This window comes from Musca autumnalis, unplaced genomic scaffold (genome assembly GCF_047663935.1).
Source record: "Musca autumnalis isolate F117 unplaced genomic scaffold, ASM4766393v1 scaffold_1, whole genome shotgun sequence".
NCBI lineage: Eukaryota > Metazoa > Arthropoda > Insecta > Diptera > Muscidae > Musca > Musca autumnalis.
The window spans coordinates 207,349,485-207,369,095 of NW_027411644.1; the positions used below are offsets into that span (position 1 = coordinate 207,349,485).

At 32.7% G+C, this 19,611-nt stretch overlaps 1 protein-coding gene across 8 annotated transcripts in view; it reads right to left on the minus strand.

Moving 5' to 3' along the window:
* Positions 1–3,484: 3,484 nt before the first annotated feature.
* Positions 3,485–19,611, minus strand: part of mesh (sushi domain containing 2 mesh) — a 172,264-nt gene continuing 156,137 nt past the window's right edge. For 2 of the 8 annotated variants that reach the window (XM_073959977.1, XM_073959976.1), the window contains 7 exons: positions 17,711–17,869; positions 12,148–12,892; positions 11,665–12,083; positions 11,376–11,563; positions 5,083–5,328; positions 4,969–5,013; positions 3,485–4,911 (listed from right to left, as the gene is read on the minus strand). In XM_073959977.1, coding sequence (XP_073816078.1) covers positions 4,391–4,911; positions 4,969–5,013; positions 5,083–5,328; positions 11,376–11,563; positions 11,665–12,083; positions 12,148–12,892; positions 17,711–17,869 — 2,323 coding nt within the window. In that variant the 3' untranslated portion in view covers positions 3,485–4,390. Of the gene's footprint in view, positions 5,329–11,375; positions 11,564–11,664; positions 12,084–12,147; positions 12,893–17,710; positions 17,870–19,611 lie in introns of all 8 variants that reach the window. The other 6 variants (XM_073959974.1, XM_073959975.1, XM_073959972.1 and 3 more) reach the window with 3 other exon arrangements.

Sequence of the window (19,611 nt, forward strand, 5' to 3'; positions counted from 1 at the left end):
TTGTTTTATGCTGTTAATACAAAATGACATGAACAAAGGTCGCGATTATGTTATGATGCAAAAATAGGCTTGGGGAAACAAAACAATCCCCTAAGCAACATAAAATCCAACCAATTTAGCGAATTAAAAAAATCAACATTTTTGTCTGAAAATTTGTAAAATTTTTCATATAGATTTTATAGTGTTCTTCCTGACAGGCACGCAACGACAACGTAAGATGAATTTGGAAGAAGATTTCTTCATCTTGCCACTGATGTATGTACACTGATAATGTACATGGTCAGATAACAGAGTTATACGCGAATATATCCATAGAAACCCTATTCTAGGGCAGCTTTAGTCAGCGGCCCACCATTTATAGTCTGGCACTAGATGGCAGCTGATTTTAATACTGAGTACTCTTAAACCCATGACCTACTTTGGAAAATTATTCCCGAGGTGGGCACTGGTGGGCAACATGACTAAAACCTTAGGTCAAATTTAAGTTTCTGATCGAATTGGCATTACAAAATACACTAAGAAAATATGTAGCTAACTAGAATTGCACGACACGCTAAAACAATATTTTTTAATGAAAATTAAGCTATTACCTCCTCCTTCAAAATCCACTATAATATTTTGCTATACGTATTAGTTTCGCGATATTTTGAATATATTTACTTGATCATAAAATATGGTTTGTGCACACAACAAAAAATATTAGTCAAATGTTCCGAATTTTGAAGCTATTCTTAAGAAGATCGCGTTCGAATGAAATAAAAACTAATATATTTTTAAAAAGGTCCATGTCATAGCTGTCAGAGTTGCCAGATGTTGTACCAAAATTTTGACATTCATTTTTTTATTTTTGGCCAATGGGTGGATCCACTGTGCAATGGATAGATTCCTACTGCCTCCCACTATTGCTTAAATTACACTGTGAACACAAATGTTGGGGCAGAGATAATTCCTTTTGGAGATGAAAGTCCTTGGTGTGTGTATATTAAAAAAATGAGTCGAACTTCCGCGTTATAGCGTGATACAATTTTTGTAAGAGACCCTGTGGGCCATCATGAATTAGCATTATATCTTTGTTTGTTGTTTTTGTAGAGCACTTAAGCAACAGTGAACAAAGATATAACGCTAATTCCTGATGGCCCACAGGGTCTCTAACAAAAATTTCATCACGCCATAACGCGGAAGTTCGACTCACGGCGTATCTGTCCTTCGGGGTTCATAATATACTCACCAAGGCCTTTCTTCCCCAAGAGGAATTTTCCGTGCCCCAGACTTTCACCTCCATTTTGTTGCACAGTGTTATCTAATCTAATCTAATCTAAAAAAATGTGTTCGGCTAGGTGAAATGTACCACCTACGGGGCTATATCAATTTTTAGTGGAATAGTTTTATAGCTGCAGGGAACTTCAAGAGTCAAATTGAGGGTAGTTTCATCGAAACAATGTAAACCTTCAAAAATGGACCCATGTTGACGAATTTTAGTGAAGAAATTTCGTGACCACTGAAAATTCCCGAAAATCGGGAGGTACAGTTATAGGGGGGGAAATGCCAAAACATGGACCTATATTGGACCTATCTCAAAATACCGATCATTACAGCTAGTTCGGTTAAAAATTGCAGCTAAAATTCTCAAAATACCGAAAATCGGGAGGTACCGTTATATAGGGGCTATACCAAAAAACATGGACCTATGTTGACGATGTTTCGTTGGAGAAGTTTTATAACCACTGAGAACTTCAAATGTCAAATTACAGCTATTTCGGTTAAAAACTATAGCTAAAATTCTCAAAATACCGAAAATCGGGAGGTACCGTTATATAGGGGCTATACCAAAACATGGAGCTATGTTGACGATGTTTGGTGGATATATTTCGTGACCACTGAGAACCTCAAATGGCAAATTACAGCTAGTTCGGTTAAAAATTGTAGCTAAAATTCTCAAAATACCGGAAATCGGGAGGTACCGATATATGGGGGCTATACAAAAACATGGACCTATGTTGACGATGTTTCGTGGATATGTTTCATGACCACTGAGAACCTCAAATGTCAAATTACAGCTAGTTCGGTTAGAAATTGTAACTAAAATGCTCAAAATACCGAAAATCGGGAGGTACGGCTATAAGGGGGCCATACCAAAACATGGACCTATGTTGGCGATGTTTGGTGGAGATGTTTCATGACCACTGAGGTCCTCAATTGTCAAACTGCAGATAGTTCGGTTACAAATTGTAGCTAAAATTCTCAAATTACCGAAAATCGGGAGGTACCGTTATATGGGGGCTATACCAAAATATGGACCTATGTTGACGATGTTTAGTGGAGATATTTCATGACCACTGGGAACCTCAAATGGCAAATTACAGCTTGTTCGGTTAAAAATTTTAGCTAAAATTCTCAAAATACCGAAAATCGGAAGGTACCGATATATGGGGGCTATACCAAAACAAGGACCTATGTTGACGATGTGTCGTGGAGATGTTTCATGACCACTGAGAACCTTAACTGTCAAATGGCAGATAGTTCGGTTAAAAATTGTGGCTAAAATTCTCAAAATACCGAAAATCGGGAGGTACCGTTATATGGGGACTATACCAAAACATGGGCCTATGCCCATATCCTCTGGGATATAAGTTTGTTGATCACTAGAAACCCTAAGTGCCAAATTATAGCCAATTCGGGCTTCAAATGACATTGCCAAAGTCCTTCTGTCAACACAATTATTCAATAATGATGTTTTATTTGCTAAAAATTCAAGGGCCTTAAAGCTAAAAATACACCAACACGAGTTTAATTAGTTTGATATTAATATTTAACTTTCAACTAACTGCTGCACTAAATTCACCTCGAAATCCAACCTCTTAAATTTTCTCTTTTTGATGCTATTCTCAAAGAGTACAGTAAGAAGTAATCCATAACAAATTTATTTTAGAAAAATTTAAAATGTTAGGAGTAGATATGAAAACATTTGGTATCAAAAATTAGACTTTAATTGTTTTAATTTTGGCTAATGGCAGCGACCACTGTGCGTCAGCAAACATGTTTTTTGTTAGCAAAAATACGTAGAGTTGTTGTCTGAAGAGTTGAAAATTTAAACTCTGTTTAAAACTGTTAAAACTTTAAACAAACCCCAAGGTTCGTGTGCATAGCCTATTGTGTAGTATGCTTAGCTATAAATCAGAAGTTCGCAAGTTCAATCCCAGATGCGGAAAAAATCGAAAGGTGGAGTGTGGCCAACATAAATTTACCTAAACATAAATATTTTTAGCGTATTGATGGACTTTAATCGGTCATTTGGTGCGACAGGCTCTCAATTTAATAATAAGTTAGCGCGTTAATTTGTAAGTAGTCACGGATCCGAACGTTTTTGTTGGGTGACTTTTTCGCATTAATAGCGTATTAGGTTAAATTGATTGAACTTTACATTCAAAATAGGTCCCCGATATTTTTGCTGAAAAAGAAAGGTAGGCAATAAAGCAAAACAAAATTTCATTAACAAAAAGAAAATTTTGCAATATATATTTAAGCTATGAAAATTGTTTAAAAACTTACAATTTGTTTAATTTATATAGGGAATTGAGGAATTAATAAAATACAAAAAAACTTTATAAACATAGGATATAATGAAGCAAATGAAATATATCGGACAAAATCATAAGGCAAAACAATTTAATGATGACCTCCATATACAAAAGAATGTAATTTATTTTTATGAGCACGATTTGATCAGTGTACCCGTTTCTGAATGTCTATGCCAAGGGAGTCGAACATGCTAACTTAACTTATTCACTACAATTAGATACATTGCATTCTCTTGCAATTTTTGTTTGACATTTAGAAACAGGTTCTCTGATTTCCCATTTAATGTGATAAAAAAGCCCTTGGAATGCGGAATGCATAAATTATTTTATGGATTTTACAATGAAAAATAACAAATTTTTTTAGCTTTCCTCTGAAACCAACATTTAATGTTTAATGTTAGAATGAATGTTATTGTTGTTTATTAAAACTTATGATTTCTAAGGAAACAATACATAAAAAATTAAAAATATATATATACGAATTTTGTTTAAACAAATAAATGATAAAATGTTTTGTTTTTGTTGTTATTACAATTTGAACTCAATAGCTTTTGATAATGGTCGGTTTAGTTATTGTTGTGGTGGGTGGAGAGAAATGTTAACTGCATGAAAAATACCCCATGATTTGGCGAGAAATTATTTTGGTAATGCACTATTTCCAAAGCCAAAACGAAACGGTAGTTAAAATGAATTTGTTTGAGCCGGTTTGTAGTAGCTGCTTAATTATTTTTGGATAGGTTATGTGGATGGGATGTTGGTTTTAATGTGGGATTAGTTCTATTTTTTACTTGTCATTGTTTAGTGAGAGTGGGTTAGACTTCAGTGGATCTTTGGTTAAGGGCGGATGGGGTAGGTGAGGCGGCATGGGGAGGTGAAGGCAAACCATTATCTTGGGTCAAAGGTGTACCCACAATGGGGGCCGGACGAACGGGAGTTGGTGCCGGCATACTGGATGGTGGCCTGTTAAAGTACTGGCTGTTGGCGTTGGGTAAAACTGGTACACCACCATAACGTGTCTGTGGTGGATTATTGGGATGATAACTTTCTCCGCTGAAACTACTATCGGCACCACTAAATGTTGGACTATATTGAGCCTGGCCACTGGCTGGATGTGGCTGTTGATGCAAGGGCAAACCATGTTCATCATGATCATCGACTTCAGGTGATGGTGGTTGATGATAACCGGGTGGATGTTGTACACCAACATCATCATGTTCATCATGATCCACAGCGGTACCGGCCCCCTCATCATGTTCATGCTCCGGAACTTGATCCTGATCCGATCCAGAAACACCACGCAACGAACGACGACCCATCTGCTTTGGCTTCTCACCTGTTTTATTAATGTATTCAATATCCTTAGCTACTTTAGTATCTTTATTTTCACTACCTTCTGATGATGTCACATCCCCATCGTCCAGATCCCATTTTTTAGCTGGAAAATCAATACGTGGTTTTCCCGGTAGTGGTTCATTCGTACGGTAAACTTTATCATATGACCTACTTTTCTTTAGTGTTCCCGTTGCATCCGTATCGCTGTCATAGTCACCGTTGGCGTTCAGAGCCCTAAGATTGGTGCGCGATGAGGCACGGGAGCGTGGCAACGTCATCTGCCATTGGGGATCCTCCTTCAGCTGCTTTTGACGGAAACGATAGACACCACAAACAATGCACAACATCAAGGGTAGAATAACAGCTATGATAATGCCAATTGCTATGAAAGCCACACGTCGGGTATAGTAAACTTCACCTGTTTTGTTTTGAGTTTAGTTTGTGTGGGGGGTTTTGTTGTGGGAGTAGCAGAAAATAGAATATTAGTGAATGATTTTTTTAGAAAGAAAATTCCGAAAAAACCAGGAAAGAAACAAATTATAATAAATAAGTTATTGACAGAGTTAGTCAAAGAGATACCATACTCTACTTTAAAATACTACCCGCTAAGGGAGTAACGAAGAGGATAAACTTCTACCATATAAATTCGTGTATATTCTTATTCTTATTCTATTCCACCTCTGTTCATCCACTGCTGTTTTAAAACCTACAAAGTTTTTCGGCAATTAAAAAGAACAACAAAAAATCGGGAACCACATCAGTCGAATAACCAATGCAAAACATGCAGCCTTCTACATTACCACTATTTCAAAAATAGTGGGTTATTTAGTACAATTTAAGGCGAAAGCACATACATATTTTACTAACTACAAAATAATTAGTAACGAAAAGATAAAAAGATGACTGTTCAGTCAGAAAATCGAGAGTTTTGAAACTAGGCAAATAAATAAATAAATAATAACAACGTGCAACAAGACTTGTGTGTGGTGGAAAAGTCATCTTGGGGATGAAAGCCCTTGTAAGTATAATAAAAACCCAAAACGAAAATTTTCGCCATAGGCCAAAGAAAAGTATTTTATATCTTGACATTATCGTAGCTTTCTTTTGAGTTTACATAACATACAGTGCCTGGCATAATTATTTTGACAAGTTTGAAAAAATTATGTGCTGGGGTTTTTACCAGATTAGTCTTCCACAAAAAAGTGAAAAATATTCTGGCTAGTCGTTTACTAGCGAACTTAAAAGTACTAATAATTTAAAGCAATTCAAATGTACGGCTTGTACATTTGTAATGGAAATAAAATTTCACTGCGTGGCAAAATTGTTCTATTGTTTTTTAGACCTCAACAATTAAAAATCTTCTTAAAAAGTCTCCTTTATACTTTTGATTATTATCAGTTTACGGGTGGATATTTCAAGGATATAAGGATATTCAAGAGATTTATCATTAGACAACAGTTTCGATGGTTTTCTCCCATTATCTCAGAATATTTTGAGAAATTCGACCTTTTATGAGATTAAGAACATTTATTCTATTGCAAATGTGATATGTGAAGAAAATAATTTTAAAATTGAACCCGAAATACGTTCCAAACCTGTTCCATAAAAATCAGCCTTACCATAGTAGAAGTGTTCTGCAAATAAATACATAACATTTCGATCCGTTTACTACCATTCCAGTCCACAGCATTAACGATTAAAATCAAATATCTCTAATACCCTAATGCCTGGGAGCATTTGGGCATGGAAATAGCATCAGAAGGACATTTATTTCACAAAGATATCCAACTTTTTTGTGTTGTTTTGACTCAAGCTTCGCAAAAGGTATATTTTAAGATGAATTATGTTCAAATATATTTTTATCTGTACATAATATGCTCTGCCACAATGAATGTGTGAATGTGCCTAAAAAGGCAAAATTTTTAAATAAATAAAAATCAGCTGAGCCAGGCTGGGATTTGAACCCACGTCCTTGAAAAACACAAGGAAAAAAGTGTTGTCACGGAGTGTTAGTGTTCAGAGCCAAAACTCATAACTTTCAAAGACGACGGTAATAAGCGTTTGTCATGAAAGCCATGCAATGACTGAAAAAAAGTTTCAGCATTGTAAAAAACAAATTGCATTTGAAAGAGTAAAAATTAGATGATAGCGAAGCCGTCCCACATCCAATTTGTCTGAGGAGCCTTCATTACCAAAGGCGAAACATGTCATGTCACATAGTGGTGGGTGTGTGGGTTCGAGTCGTCGGCTTTCCTTTTTCAGATGCATTATTGATCATAAAGCTCGATTTCCAACGAGAAATTAATTAAAAATTACTACTAAAAATGATCTTCGCCTAAAAAGGCAAAATTTTCAAATAAGTAAATGATTTTTGTTGAAAATTTAATTGACATTTTTTGTAGCTATGCTTTGTCAACAGAGTGGAATATCAAAATATGACTTCAAATTAATTTTGTTCTAATGTTTAGAGGTTCTAGTTTTAATAGAGAGCTTGTTTTCACATCGAAATTGCTCCGAAGATGGGGATTTTTGTGCAAAATTAAGCTAGGTTTCTAATTCTGTCCTATTTACCGGAGAGCAACGATCAATATCAACTGCAATATCACATTTTCTCTCTACATTGTGCGTTACGGCATTTTCAGTATTTTGATATTAATTTGTTAAAAAATAAACACATAAATCCAGCAATATCTGATCATTAGTTACCTTTGTTACCGAAACTGTCATTTTATATTTCGTTACAACTTTTGACACCAAATCTATGACTATCAATTAAATGTTTACTTAAATGCCACTAATTTAGCTAAAAAATTAATTGTTTGTTTTGTTTTAGTTGAAGATTCAATCATATGATTGCTTAAGTCTGGAGTATTCCCCCATTGGCTTAACTTCATCATTTCCTTTGAGAGTAATGTTGCGTTTTGTAAACATTACTGATAAAATATTTCACATATTGACAAAAATATTTTTCAAAATATTCCACATTACTGATAAAATATTTCACATATTGACAAAAATATTTTTCAAAATATTCCACATTGTGCTTGAAAAAAAAAATATTTTCTTGATGAAAAAAATTGTATAAAAAATCGATAAATATTTTAGTCAATATATGAAATATTTTATCAATTGTATTTTTACTTTGTGATCAAATAATTTTATCGAATTTCGTCAATATGAAAATTTTTTTTTATCGCCGGATTTTTTTTCTGTGCACATAAAGAAACCTTAAGTCTGAATATTTTTCACTACTCGTGGAATATTTTTCAGCAAATATCAGGACAATTCCCCTGGATTTTTAAGGAATATTTTTCAGAAAATCCTCGTGATTTTTTACAGAATATTTTTCTGTCAATTCTCGTGGAGTTTTAAGAATTTTTTCAGGACAATTATCGTGATTGTTTTTAAGGAATATCTTTTAGCAATTCTAGTTGAATTTTAAGGAATATTTTTCAGCGAATATCACGGTAATATTCATGGATTTCTAACGGATTATTTTCAGTGAATATCAGCAATTTGCTTCTGATTTTTTAGGAATATTTTCAGCGAATATCAGGGCAATATTTTATTAGGAAATATCAGGACATTTAAGGAATATTTTTTACCGAATATCGCAACAATACTGGTAGATTTTTGAGGAATCTTTTTAGTGAATATCACGTCAATACTCGCGGATTTCCAAAAAATATTTTTCAGCACAATTCTAGTGGATTTCCAAACAATATTTTTCAGGACAATTCTAGTGGATTTTCTAAGGAATTTTTTCAGATTAATACTCGTGGATTTTTCAGCCAATCTAAGGAATATCGGGGATTTTCTAAGGAATATTTTATAGGATAATTCTCGCGAATTTTCTAGGAAATATTTTTTAGCAAAACTCAGGACTATTATCGTGGATTTTGTAAAGATTTCAATTCCCATGGATCTTAAGGACTACTTTTCAGGACAACTCTCGTGTATTTTTAATTGTGTATTTTTTAAGGAAAATTGTTCCAGGACAATAAGTACATTTTTTTATAAAGGATATCTTTCAGTAAATATCAGGACAATATTTTTCACTGAATATCAGAACAATTCTCGTTAATTTTTATCGAATATTTATTAGAGAATATAAGGACAATACCCGATGTTTTCCACTTTATTCTGATAACCAAAAAAAAGTAACCCATGTTATTCGAATAACTTAAAATGGTTATCCACCTTACTCAAGTAACCAAAAAAGGTTATTCACGCTATTCAAACAATCTTAAAATTTTAACAGCATTCTGAAAACCTAGAAAGTTATCTGCTGTATTAAAATATCTTCAAAATTTTATCCCGGATATTCAAATATCCTAAAACGTTATTCGGATAACCTAACACATTTATTCACGTTATTCCAATAACCTAAAAAGATCATCCACTTTATTCAAATAACATTAATATTTTATTCACAATAATCGGATAACATAAAAGGGTTGTCCACGGTATTAAAAAAACCTAAAACTGTTATCCACGTTATTGTAATAACCTAAAAAGTTATCCGCGTTATTCAAATACCCTTAATAGGTAATTCCGATTATTCAAATAACCTAAAGCAGTTATTAACGTTCGGATAACGAAAACATTTATCCACGTTATTCCAATAACTTAAAAAGGTTATCCACGTTTTTTAAATAACCAAAAAACATTTATCCACGTTATTCGGATAATCTCAAAAGGTTGTTCACGGTATTCAAATAACCTAAAAATGTTATCCAAAAGTTATCCATGGCATTCAAAGAAGCTAAAAAGGCTATACGCGATATTCAAATACTTAAAAATGTTATCCACATAATTTAAATAACCTAAAAAGGCAATCCAAATTTGTCAAAAAAACTAAAAGAATATCGACGTTATTCAAACTACCTATAACATTTATCCACGTCATTCCAATAACCTAAATAGGTCACCCAGTTATTCAAATAATCTAAAACATTTATCCACCTGTTCGGATAACCTAAATTGTTATCCACGTTATTAGGGTAATCTAAAAAGTTTATCCACGGTATTCAAATAATCTAAATATGTCATCCATGTTATTCTAATAACCTGAAAAGGTCATCCACGTACTCAAATAAAGTAAGACATTTATGCACCTGTTCGGATAACCTAAAAAGGTCACCAACGGTATTCAAATAACCCAAAATTGTTGCCTACGTTATTCTATTAACCTAGCAAATCTGTACACGGAATTCAAATAAACTAAAAAAGTTACCTATGTTATTTAAACAATCAAAAAGCTTATGCACGTTATTCAAATAACCTAAAACATTTATCCACATTATTCCCATAATCTAAAAAGCTCATCCACTCTATTCAAATAATCTAAAACATTTATCCACGTTATTCGGATAACTTAAAAAGGTTAATTCGTGACGTTCAAACAACTTGAATTTATTATTTACGTTATTCTCATAACCTAAAAAGGTTATCCACGATATGTCAATAAACCAAAAAAAAGTAATCACGTTTTTCAAATAATCTAAAACATTTATCCACGTTATTCGATTAACGTAAAAAGATTATCCACGGTATTCAAATAATTTAACAAGGGTATCTACGTTATTCAAATAACCTAAAAAGGTTATCCACGTTATTCAAACAACATAAAACATTTATCCACGTTATTCGGTTAACCTAAAAAGTTCATACACGTTATTCTCATAACCTAAAAAGTTCATCCACGTTATTCAAACAACCGAAAACATCAATACACAGTATTTCAATAACCTAAAAATGCCATCCACGTTCTTCAATTAACTTAAAAAGTCATTCACGATATTCAAATACTCTGAAACATGTATCCACGCCTTTCTACTAAACTAAAAGTTTATCCACGATATTCAAATAATATAAAGATGACATCCACGTTATTAAAAAAACCTAAAAGTTTATCCACATTATTCAAATATCCTAATAAGTTGTTCGCGATATTCTAGTAACCTGAAAAAGTTATTCAAATAACCTAAAACGGCTATTCACATATTCAAAAAAACCTAAAAAACTTTATCCTCATTATTCAAATAACCTGACAAAGTTATCCCCGTTATATAATCTAAAAAGGTTGAACAAGTTATGCAAATAACGTTCATAGTTTATTTGAGTTTTGCAAAAAAAAAAAAAAAAACTTTAGGAGATTATTCATGTTATGAAATTAATATAAATTATCCACATTATCCAACTTAGACAAAAATCTATCCATCTTATCCTGATAATGTCATACAAATATACTAAGCCTTCTACTTATAATTCTAATTAATCTAAAACGTTTATCGATTTTAATCAAGAAACGTAAATAACATTTCGAAGTTTTTGATAAACACTCCCATCGGGTCATTCAATCCAGATTCTACCTTAAAAATATCCCCTTGAAATTTACAACTCTGCCAATAACTTGTTTTAAAAAGAAACAAAAAAAAAAACAATATTCAAAAAACAACTTACGTAGACAAGTAGTATAACCATATTCCGGCATATTCCACAAACCATTCGCCAAGCATTCACGTCTTTGATCACCAATTAAAACGAAACCTTCATTACATTCGAACGATACCTTGGCGCCGGGCATGAAATTGAAACTTAATTTACGGCCAAAACGAGGTGTTTCCAAGACACCACATGATACCACACGTCTATAAAGATACAGTAAAAAAGTAAAAATAGAGTCACAGCCAGAGCCAATATTCAAAATGTTTCTCCAAACAGTTCTACGCTACAACTTTTTTGAACATACTCAGAATTCAATGTCCGAATGTTGATCAAACTGTCATAATAATTCTTCGTGAAATGGGCCAAATCTCGATTTAACGTCATGCCATAATCATAGCGACACTGATACGATTCTCCACACAGATCTTCGGCCTTTTCAACATCGTAGGATCTATTTGCTGGTAAGAAATTCGCCGGTTCTTGTATATAATTGGGAACAAAAGAAGCATTTGAAAAGTAACTGGCCGTACGACCAAATTCTCTGGTAAACAGGGCAGCACCCAGGCCAGGCAAATCACGATCGGCTAACATCCATTTCATGGCCCATTGATTGTGCACCGTTTTAAAGTCCGTTGGATTAATGTTTAGGACCTGGCCATTGGGTAAAGTAAAATCATCCAGTGGATTAAAACTCCAATTGCCAAAGAGGCCAGCGGTTTTATTCTAAAATGAAAGGTAATTTTTATAGGTTTCATATTATTTACACTTATAAAGAGTAAAAACTCACAATAAAGTTCCATGGCAAATAAACACGACCCGTCATGAAACCCTCATTTTCAATCACCTCCACACCAATACCCGAATCAAACATTACCACCACCTGGGACTGATTCAACAAATAGGTGGGTGTATAAACAGTAACACCGTCAAAATGTTGGAATTTCAAAGATTCACGATCGAAATAGACGCGGCGACCATCAGCCAGAACATCCAATTTATAACGCCAACGGGCATGTTGTGGCCGTATGCGAACCTCAATAGTTGTGGTGGTATTACCACGCATAGCCAAAGCAGTCAATTGGGTAGCCGGTACAGGACCATAAACATTATTTGGAACTTGTTCAAATCGTCCCTGTACTTCAAACCGTTTATCAGCATCAACACTACGGGAGAGTACAAATTCACCCAATCCATTGAATGTATACTGAGTACCGTCGAATGTTATGAAGTGAGGATCACCAAAGACTCCGGCAACACCAGGCGCCTGGTAGGCAACACAATCCTGTGAAGGACGACGTTCAAAACGGAATGTTTCACAACCGACAGCCTGTTCTTCTTGCCAATAACAGCACGAATAATAAGGGCGAATATCGTGGAACCATTGAGACAGTGTCGGTACCTTGCTAGCTTCGTTCCATGGCATTTTACCCAGATTATGTATACGACGAGGACGTGAACCCCATACCTGATCTTGAGATAACATAAGGAATCCGTAACGATCGTAACAGCATTGTTGTTCGGCACCTTGGGCTCTGCAAATAGGGGAAGATGTTTAAAGGATTAGGATAGGGTATATTGAGATATAATTTATCCAAATATGCACATAAAATATTACGTGAATATGTTATACACGCTCCGAATTTAAATTATTGTCCAATCTATCGACGTTATTTAAATACCGTGGGTATGTTATTCCCATTACCCAAATAAAGTAAATATGTCATCCACGTTATCCAAATGACGTGAATATGTTATCCAATTTATCCAAATGACGTAAATATGTTATCCAATTTATCCCAATATCGGGAATACTGTTATCCAGGTTGTCCAAATGACGTGAATATGTTATCAAATTTATCCAAATAACGGGAATATGCTATCCACGTTATCCAACTGACATGAATATGATATCCAATTTATCCAAATAACAGGAATACGTTTTACAAATGGGGTAAATATGTTATCCCATTTATACAGATAACAGGAATATTTTATTTTATGTTATCCACGTTATCCAAATAACTTGAATATGTTATCCACGTTATCCAAATAACTTGAATATGTTCTACACGTTATCCAAATAACTTGAATATGTTATCCACGTTATCCAAATAACTTAAATATGTTATCCATGTTATCCAAATAACTTGAATATGTTAACCATGTTATCCAAATAACTTAAATATCTTATCCACATTATCCAAATAACTTGAATATGTTATCCACGTTATCCAAATGACTTGAATATGTTATCCACGTTATCCAAATAACTTGGATATGTTATCCACGTTATCTAAATAACTTGAATATGTTATCCACATTATCTAAATAACTTGAATATGCTATCAACGTTATTCAAATACCTTGAATATGTTATCCACGTTATCCAAATGAATTGAATATGTTATCCGCGTTATCCAAATAACTTGAATATGTTATTCATGTTATCCAAATAACTTGAATATGTTAACCATGTTATCCAAATAACTTAAAGATGTTATCCACATTATCCAAATAACTTGAATATGTTATCCACGTTATCCAAATAACTTGAATATGTTATCCACGTTATCCAAATAAGTTAAATATGTTATCCACGTTATCTAAATAACATGAATATGTTATCCACGTTATCCAAATAACTTGAATATGTTATCCACGTTATTCAAATACCTTGAATATGTTATCCACGTTATCCAAATGATTTGAATATGTTATCCGCGTTATCAAAATAACATGAATATGTTATCCACGTTGTCCAAATAACTTGAATATATTATCCACGTTATATAAATAAATTGAATATGTTATCCACGTTATCCAAATAACTTAAATATGTTATCCACATTATCCAAATTACTTGAATATGTTATCCAAATAACTTGTATATGTTATACACATTATCCAAATAGCGTGAATATGTTATCCACATTATCCAAATAACTTGATTATGTTATCCACGTTATCTAATTAACTTGAATATGTTATCCACGTTATCCAAATAAATTGTATCTGTTATCCACGTTATCCAAAGAACTTGAATATGTTATCCACGATAGCCAAAGAACTTGAATATGTTATCCACGATAGCCAAAGAACTTGAATATGTTATCCACATTATCCAAATAACTTGAATATGTTATCCAAATGACTTGAATATGTTATCCACGTTATCCAAATAACTTGGATATGTTATCCACGTTATCTAAATAACTTGAATATGTTATCCACATTATCTAAATAACTTGAATATGTTATCAACGTTATTCAAATACCTTGAATATGTTATCCACGTTATCCAAATGAATTGAATATGTTATCCGCGTTATCCAAATAACTTGAATATGTTATTCATATTATCCAAATAACTTAAATATGTTATCCACATTATCCAAATAACTTGAATATGTTATCCACGATAGCCAAAGAACTTGAATATGTTATCCACATTATCCAAATAACTTGAATATGTTATCCAAATGACTTGAATATGTTATCCACGTTATCCAAATAACTTGGATATGTTATCCACGTTATCTAAATAACTTGAATATGTTATCCACATTATCTAAATAACTTGAATATGTTATCAACGTTATTCAAATACCTTGAATATGTTATCCACGTTATCCAAATGAATTGAATATGTTATCCGCGTTATCCAAATAACTTGAATATGTTATTCATGTTATCCAAATAACTTGAATATGTTAACCATGTTATCCAAATAACTTAAATATGTTATCCACATTATCCAAATAACTTGAATATGTTATCCACGTTATCCAAATAACTTGAATATGTTATCCACGTTATCCAAATAAGTTAAATATGTTATCCACGTTATCTAAATAACATGAATATGTTATCCACGTTATCCAAATAACTTGAATATGTTATCCACGTTATTCAAATACCTTGAATATGTTATCCACGTTATCCAAATGATTTGAATATGTTATCCGCGTTATCCAAATAACATGAATATGTTATCCACGTTGTCCAAAAAACTTGAATATATTGTCCACGTTATATAAATAAATTGAATATGTTATCCACGTTATCCAAATAACTTAAATATGTTATCCACATTATCCAAATTACTTGAATATGTTATCCATGTTATCCAAATAACTTGTATATGTTATACACATTATCCAAATAGCGTGAATATGTTATCCACATTATCCAAATAACTTGATTATGTTATCCACGTTATCTAATTAACTTGAATATGTTATCCACGTTATCCAAATAAATTGTATCTGTTATCCACGTTATCCAAATAACTTGAATATGTTATCCACGATAGCCAAAGAACTTGAATATGTTATCCACGTTATCCAAATAACTTGAATATGTTATCCACGTTATCCAAATAACTTGAATATGTTATCCACGTTATCCAAATAACTTGAATATGTTATCCACGTTATCCAAATAATTTGAATATGTTATCCATGTTATCCAAGTATATTGAATATGTTATCCACGTTACCCAAATAACTTGAATATATTATCCACGTTATCCATATAATGTGAATATGTTATCCACGTTATCCAAGTAACTTGAATATGTTATCCACGTTATCCAAATAACAAGAATATGTTATCCACGTTATCCAAATAACTTGAATATGTTATCCACGTTAGTCGAATAACTTGAATGTGTTATTCACGTTATCCAAATAACTTGAATATGTTATCCAAATAAGTTGAATATGATATCCACGTTATCCAAATAAGTTGAATATGTTATCCACGTTATCCAAATAAGTTGAATATGTTATCCACGTTATCCAAATAAGTTGAATATGTTATCCACGTTATCCAAATAAGTTGAATATGTTATCCACGTTATCCAAATAAGTTGAATATGTTATCCACGTTATCCAAATAAGTCGAATATGTTATCCACCTTATCCAAATAAGTTGAATATGTTATCCAAGTTATTCAAATAACTTGCATATGTTATCCACATTATTCATATGACTTGAATATGTTATCCACATTATCCAAATAACTTCAATGTGTTATCCACGTTATTCAAATACCTTGAATATGTTATCCATATTATCCAAATAACGTGAATATTTTATCCACGTTATCCAAATAACTTGAATATGTTATCCACGTTATCCAAATAGCTTGAATATGTTATCCACGTTATCCAAATAGCTTGAATATGTTATCCACGTTATCCAAATAACTTGAATATGTTATCCACGTTATCCAAATAACTTGAATATGTTATCCACGTCCAAATAACTTGAATATGTTATCCACGTTATCCAAATAACATGAATATGTTATCCTCGTTATCCAAATAACTTATATATGTTATCCACGTTATCCAAATAACTTGAATATATTTTTCCACGTTATCCAAATAACTTGAATATGTAATCCACGTTATCCAAATAACTTGAATATGTTATCCACGTTATCCAAATAACTTGAAAATGTTATCCACGTTATCCAAATAACTTGAATATGTTATCCACTTTATCCAAATAACTTGAATATGTTATCCACGTTATCCAAGTAACTTGAATATGTTATTCACGTTATCCAAATAACTTGAATGTGTTATCCACGTTATCGAAATAACGTATATGTTATCCACGTTATCCAAATGACTTGAATATGTTATCCACGTTATCGAAATAACGTATATGTTATCCACGTTATTCAAATAACTTGTATATGTTATCCATGTTATCAAAATAACTTGAATATGTTATCCACGTTATCCAAATAACTTAAATATGTTATCCACGTTATCCAAATAACTTGAATATCTAATCCACGTTATCCAAATAGCTTGAATATGTTATCCACGTTATATAAATAACTTGAATATGTTATCCACGTTATCCAAATAAATATATTATCGACGTTATCCAAATATCTTGAATATGTTATCCACGTTATTCAAATAACGTGAATATATTATCCACGTTATCCTAATAAAATGAATAAATTATCCTCTTTATTCAAATAACGTAAATAGTGAATATATTATCCAAGTTATCCAAATGAAATGAATAAATTATCCACGTTATCCAAATAACGTGAATATGTTATCCGCGTTATTTAAATAAAGTAAATATGTTATCGACGTTATACAAATAACCCGAGTATGTTACCCGCCTTATCAAAATAACTGACTAAATTATCTACGTTATGCAAATAACGTGAATATTTATATTTCCAGTTCTCCACGTTATTCAAACGACATACATACTTCTTCCAAACTTCCACTTTATCCATTCCATGAAAAGTTGTTATCGTATAATTTTGTTATCCTAACAACCATTCACAATTATATATTTCAAATTCTACTTACGTTGGTGTTCCACTGACCACACAATGAATGGCATTCTTGTGACGTAAACATGTTGGATTTGAATCCTTGTCACAGTCACGATCTGGCCTGTAACGACCCTTATCGTAGATGGCCTGTTCCAAAGTGCAAGGACACAAGGGTAAATCAGAAGCAAAGTTTCTAAAAATATAAAGAAAAGAAAGGGGAAAGTAAACAAAGAAATGCGACAATAACAAACAAGATTAAGACATTAAATACAAACTCTTGACAACAAGTCAATGGCATGCAAATCATGGTAATTTGTTGCAAAAAGTGAAAAAATGCAAAATGTTGTTCAAACAATTGAACATATTTTTTTATTGTAAAGAATCATTCTCTTCTTCTTCGTAGTAACTGTTCACAATCATTTATTATTGTTGTTATTTTTTTGTTTGTTCAACCAACCGCACATTTTCCTCTGCCACAACATAATTAACTGCTGCAACCATAGCTATGTAAAATTGCAACGTTAACAATAACTTTGCCAAACAGAAGATGCTAAAACTGCAATAATTACAATACCAATGCTTCAGATGTACAGTCCACACATACCTACATATGTATGTATATGAGCATTATGTTGCTTTTGCCAGAGTTGGAGTTTTATATCATCTCCTAATGGAAATAGAAAAAACCAAACTTCAAACACTTTTTAATTAAGCCAACAAACCAACTACCGCACAACTGACTGGTCAATTTGTAATGCACTGAACAAAATATAGTGTTGGAAATAGAAATATTAATCAAGTACACTCTGCATGACTGTGATATAACTTATGCTACTCACAGTGCGCCTGAACCAACTTTAAATGAAAGGAGCTTACACCTGGGAAGTTTTTGCGGGTTCTGAAACTACAATGCTCATAGATGAGAAAATAAAAAAAGATTCAGTTTTCAAGCAAAATCGTGAAAACCTAACAAAAGCACGTAAGAAAGTGTCAATCGGCTTTGCCGACAGAGATATACCCTTAGCCTATGTGAATTGAAATTTTTATCTACGGACAGATCGAATGTATTAATGGTATTTTCAGAATTTTGTTGCAGAGGAGGTACTTAAAGGATGGAATAACATAGTCGATTATGGAAGTGGATCCTATTTTGAGAGTCATATCTTTTCGATAGATATTGCGCCCACTGGCCATTTCAGTGGGTCATCGTATAACTTTTTAACCACTATGCCAGGAAGCATGGCACACAGGTCCCAACCTGCGACAAAAATCGATATCAGCAAATCTCTGCGACAATTCAACAAATTGTCTCTAAACTTATCATATTTTAATATTACAGCACTGTTTTTGTAATTTATAACGGTATTTAAAAAAAACAAAACAGAAGAATTTGACATTTAAGCAGATCTCTTTGTTTTGGGATCTACTTCTGAGAGTATTTTTTTATATATTTGTATATTTTTGATATATGTATGATGCTACAACAAATAAAAAAGTAAAGTTCGGTCACACCGAACTTTATTATATCCCCTACAATAAAATATTCTGACCTCAAATGGAATAATTTGTTTCCTTTCCTGTCAACCATACCAATCGGAGACGTTTTTTGACCACTAAGAATCCCAAATGGCAAATTACAACCAATTCGGGCCGAAAATATTGATACAATCTTCAAAATAATTGAAATCGGGAGGTACCGTAATATGAGGGCTAATACCGAAACCTGGACCTAAGACCACAACTTTTGGCGCAGAAGGGTTTTGATCATTAGAAACCCCAAATACCAAAGTACAGCCAATTAGGGCCGAAAATGTAGATAAAAGATTCAAAATACCTGAAATCAGGGGGTACCGCTAAATGGGGGCTATAGAAAAAGCTGGAACCATATTGATGATTTTTTGGCTAAACTATTTGTTACTTATTTTTAGCATAGAT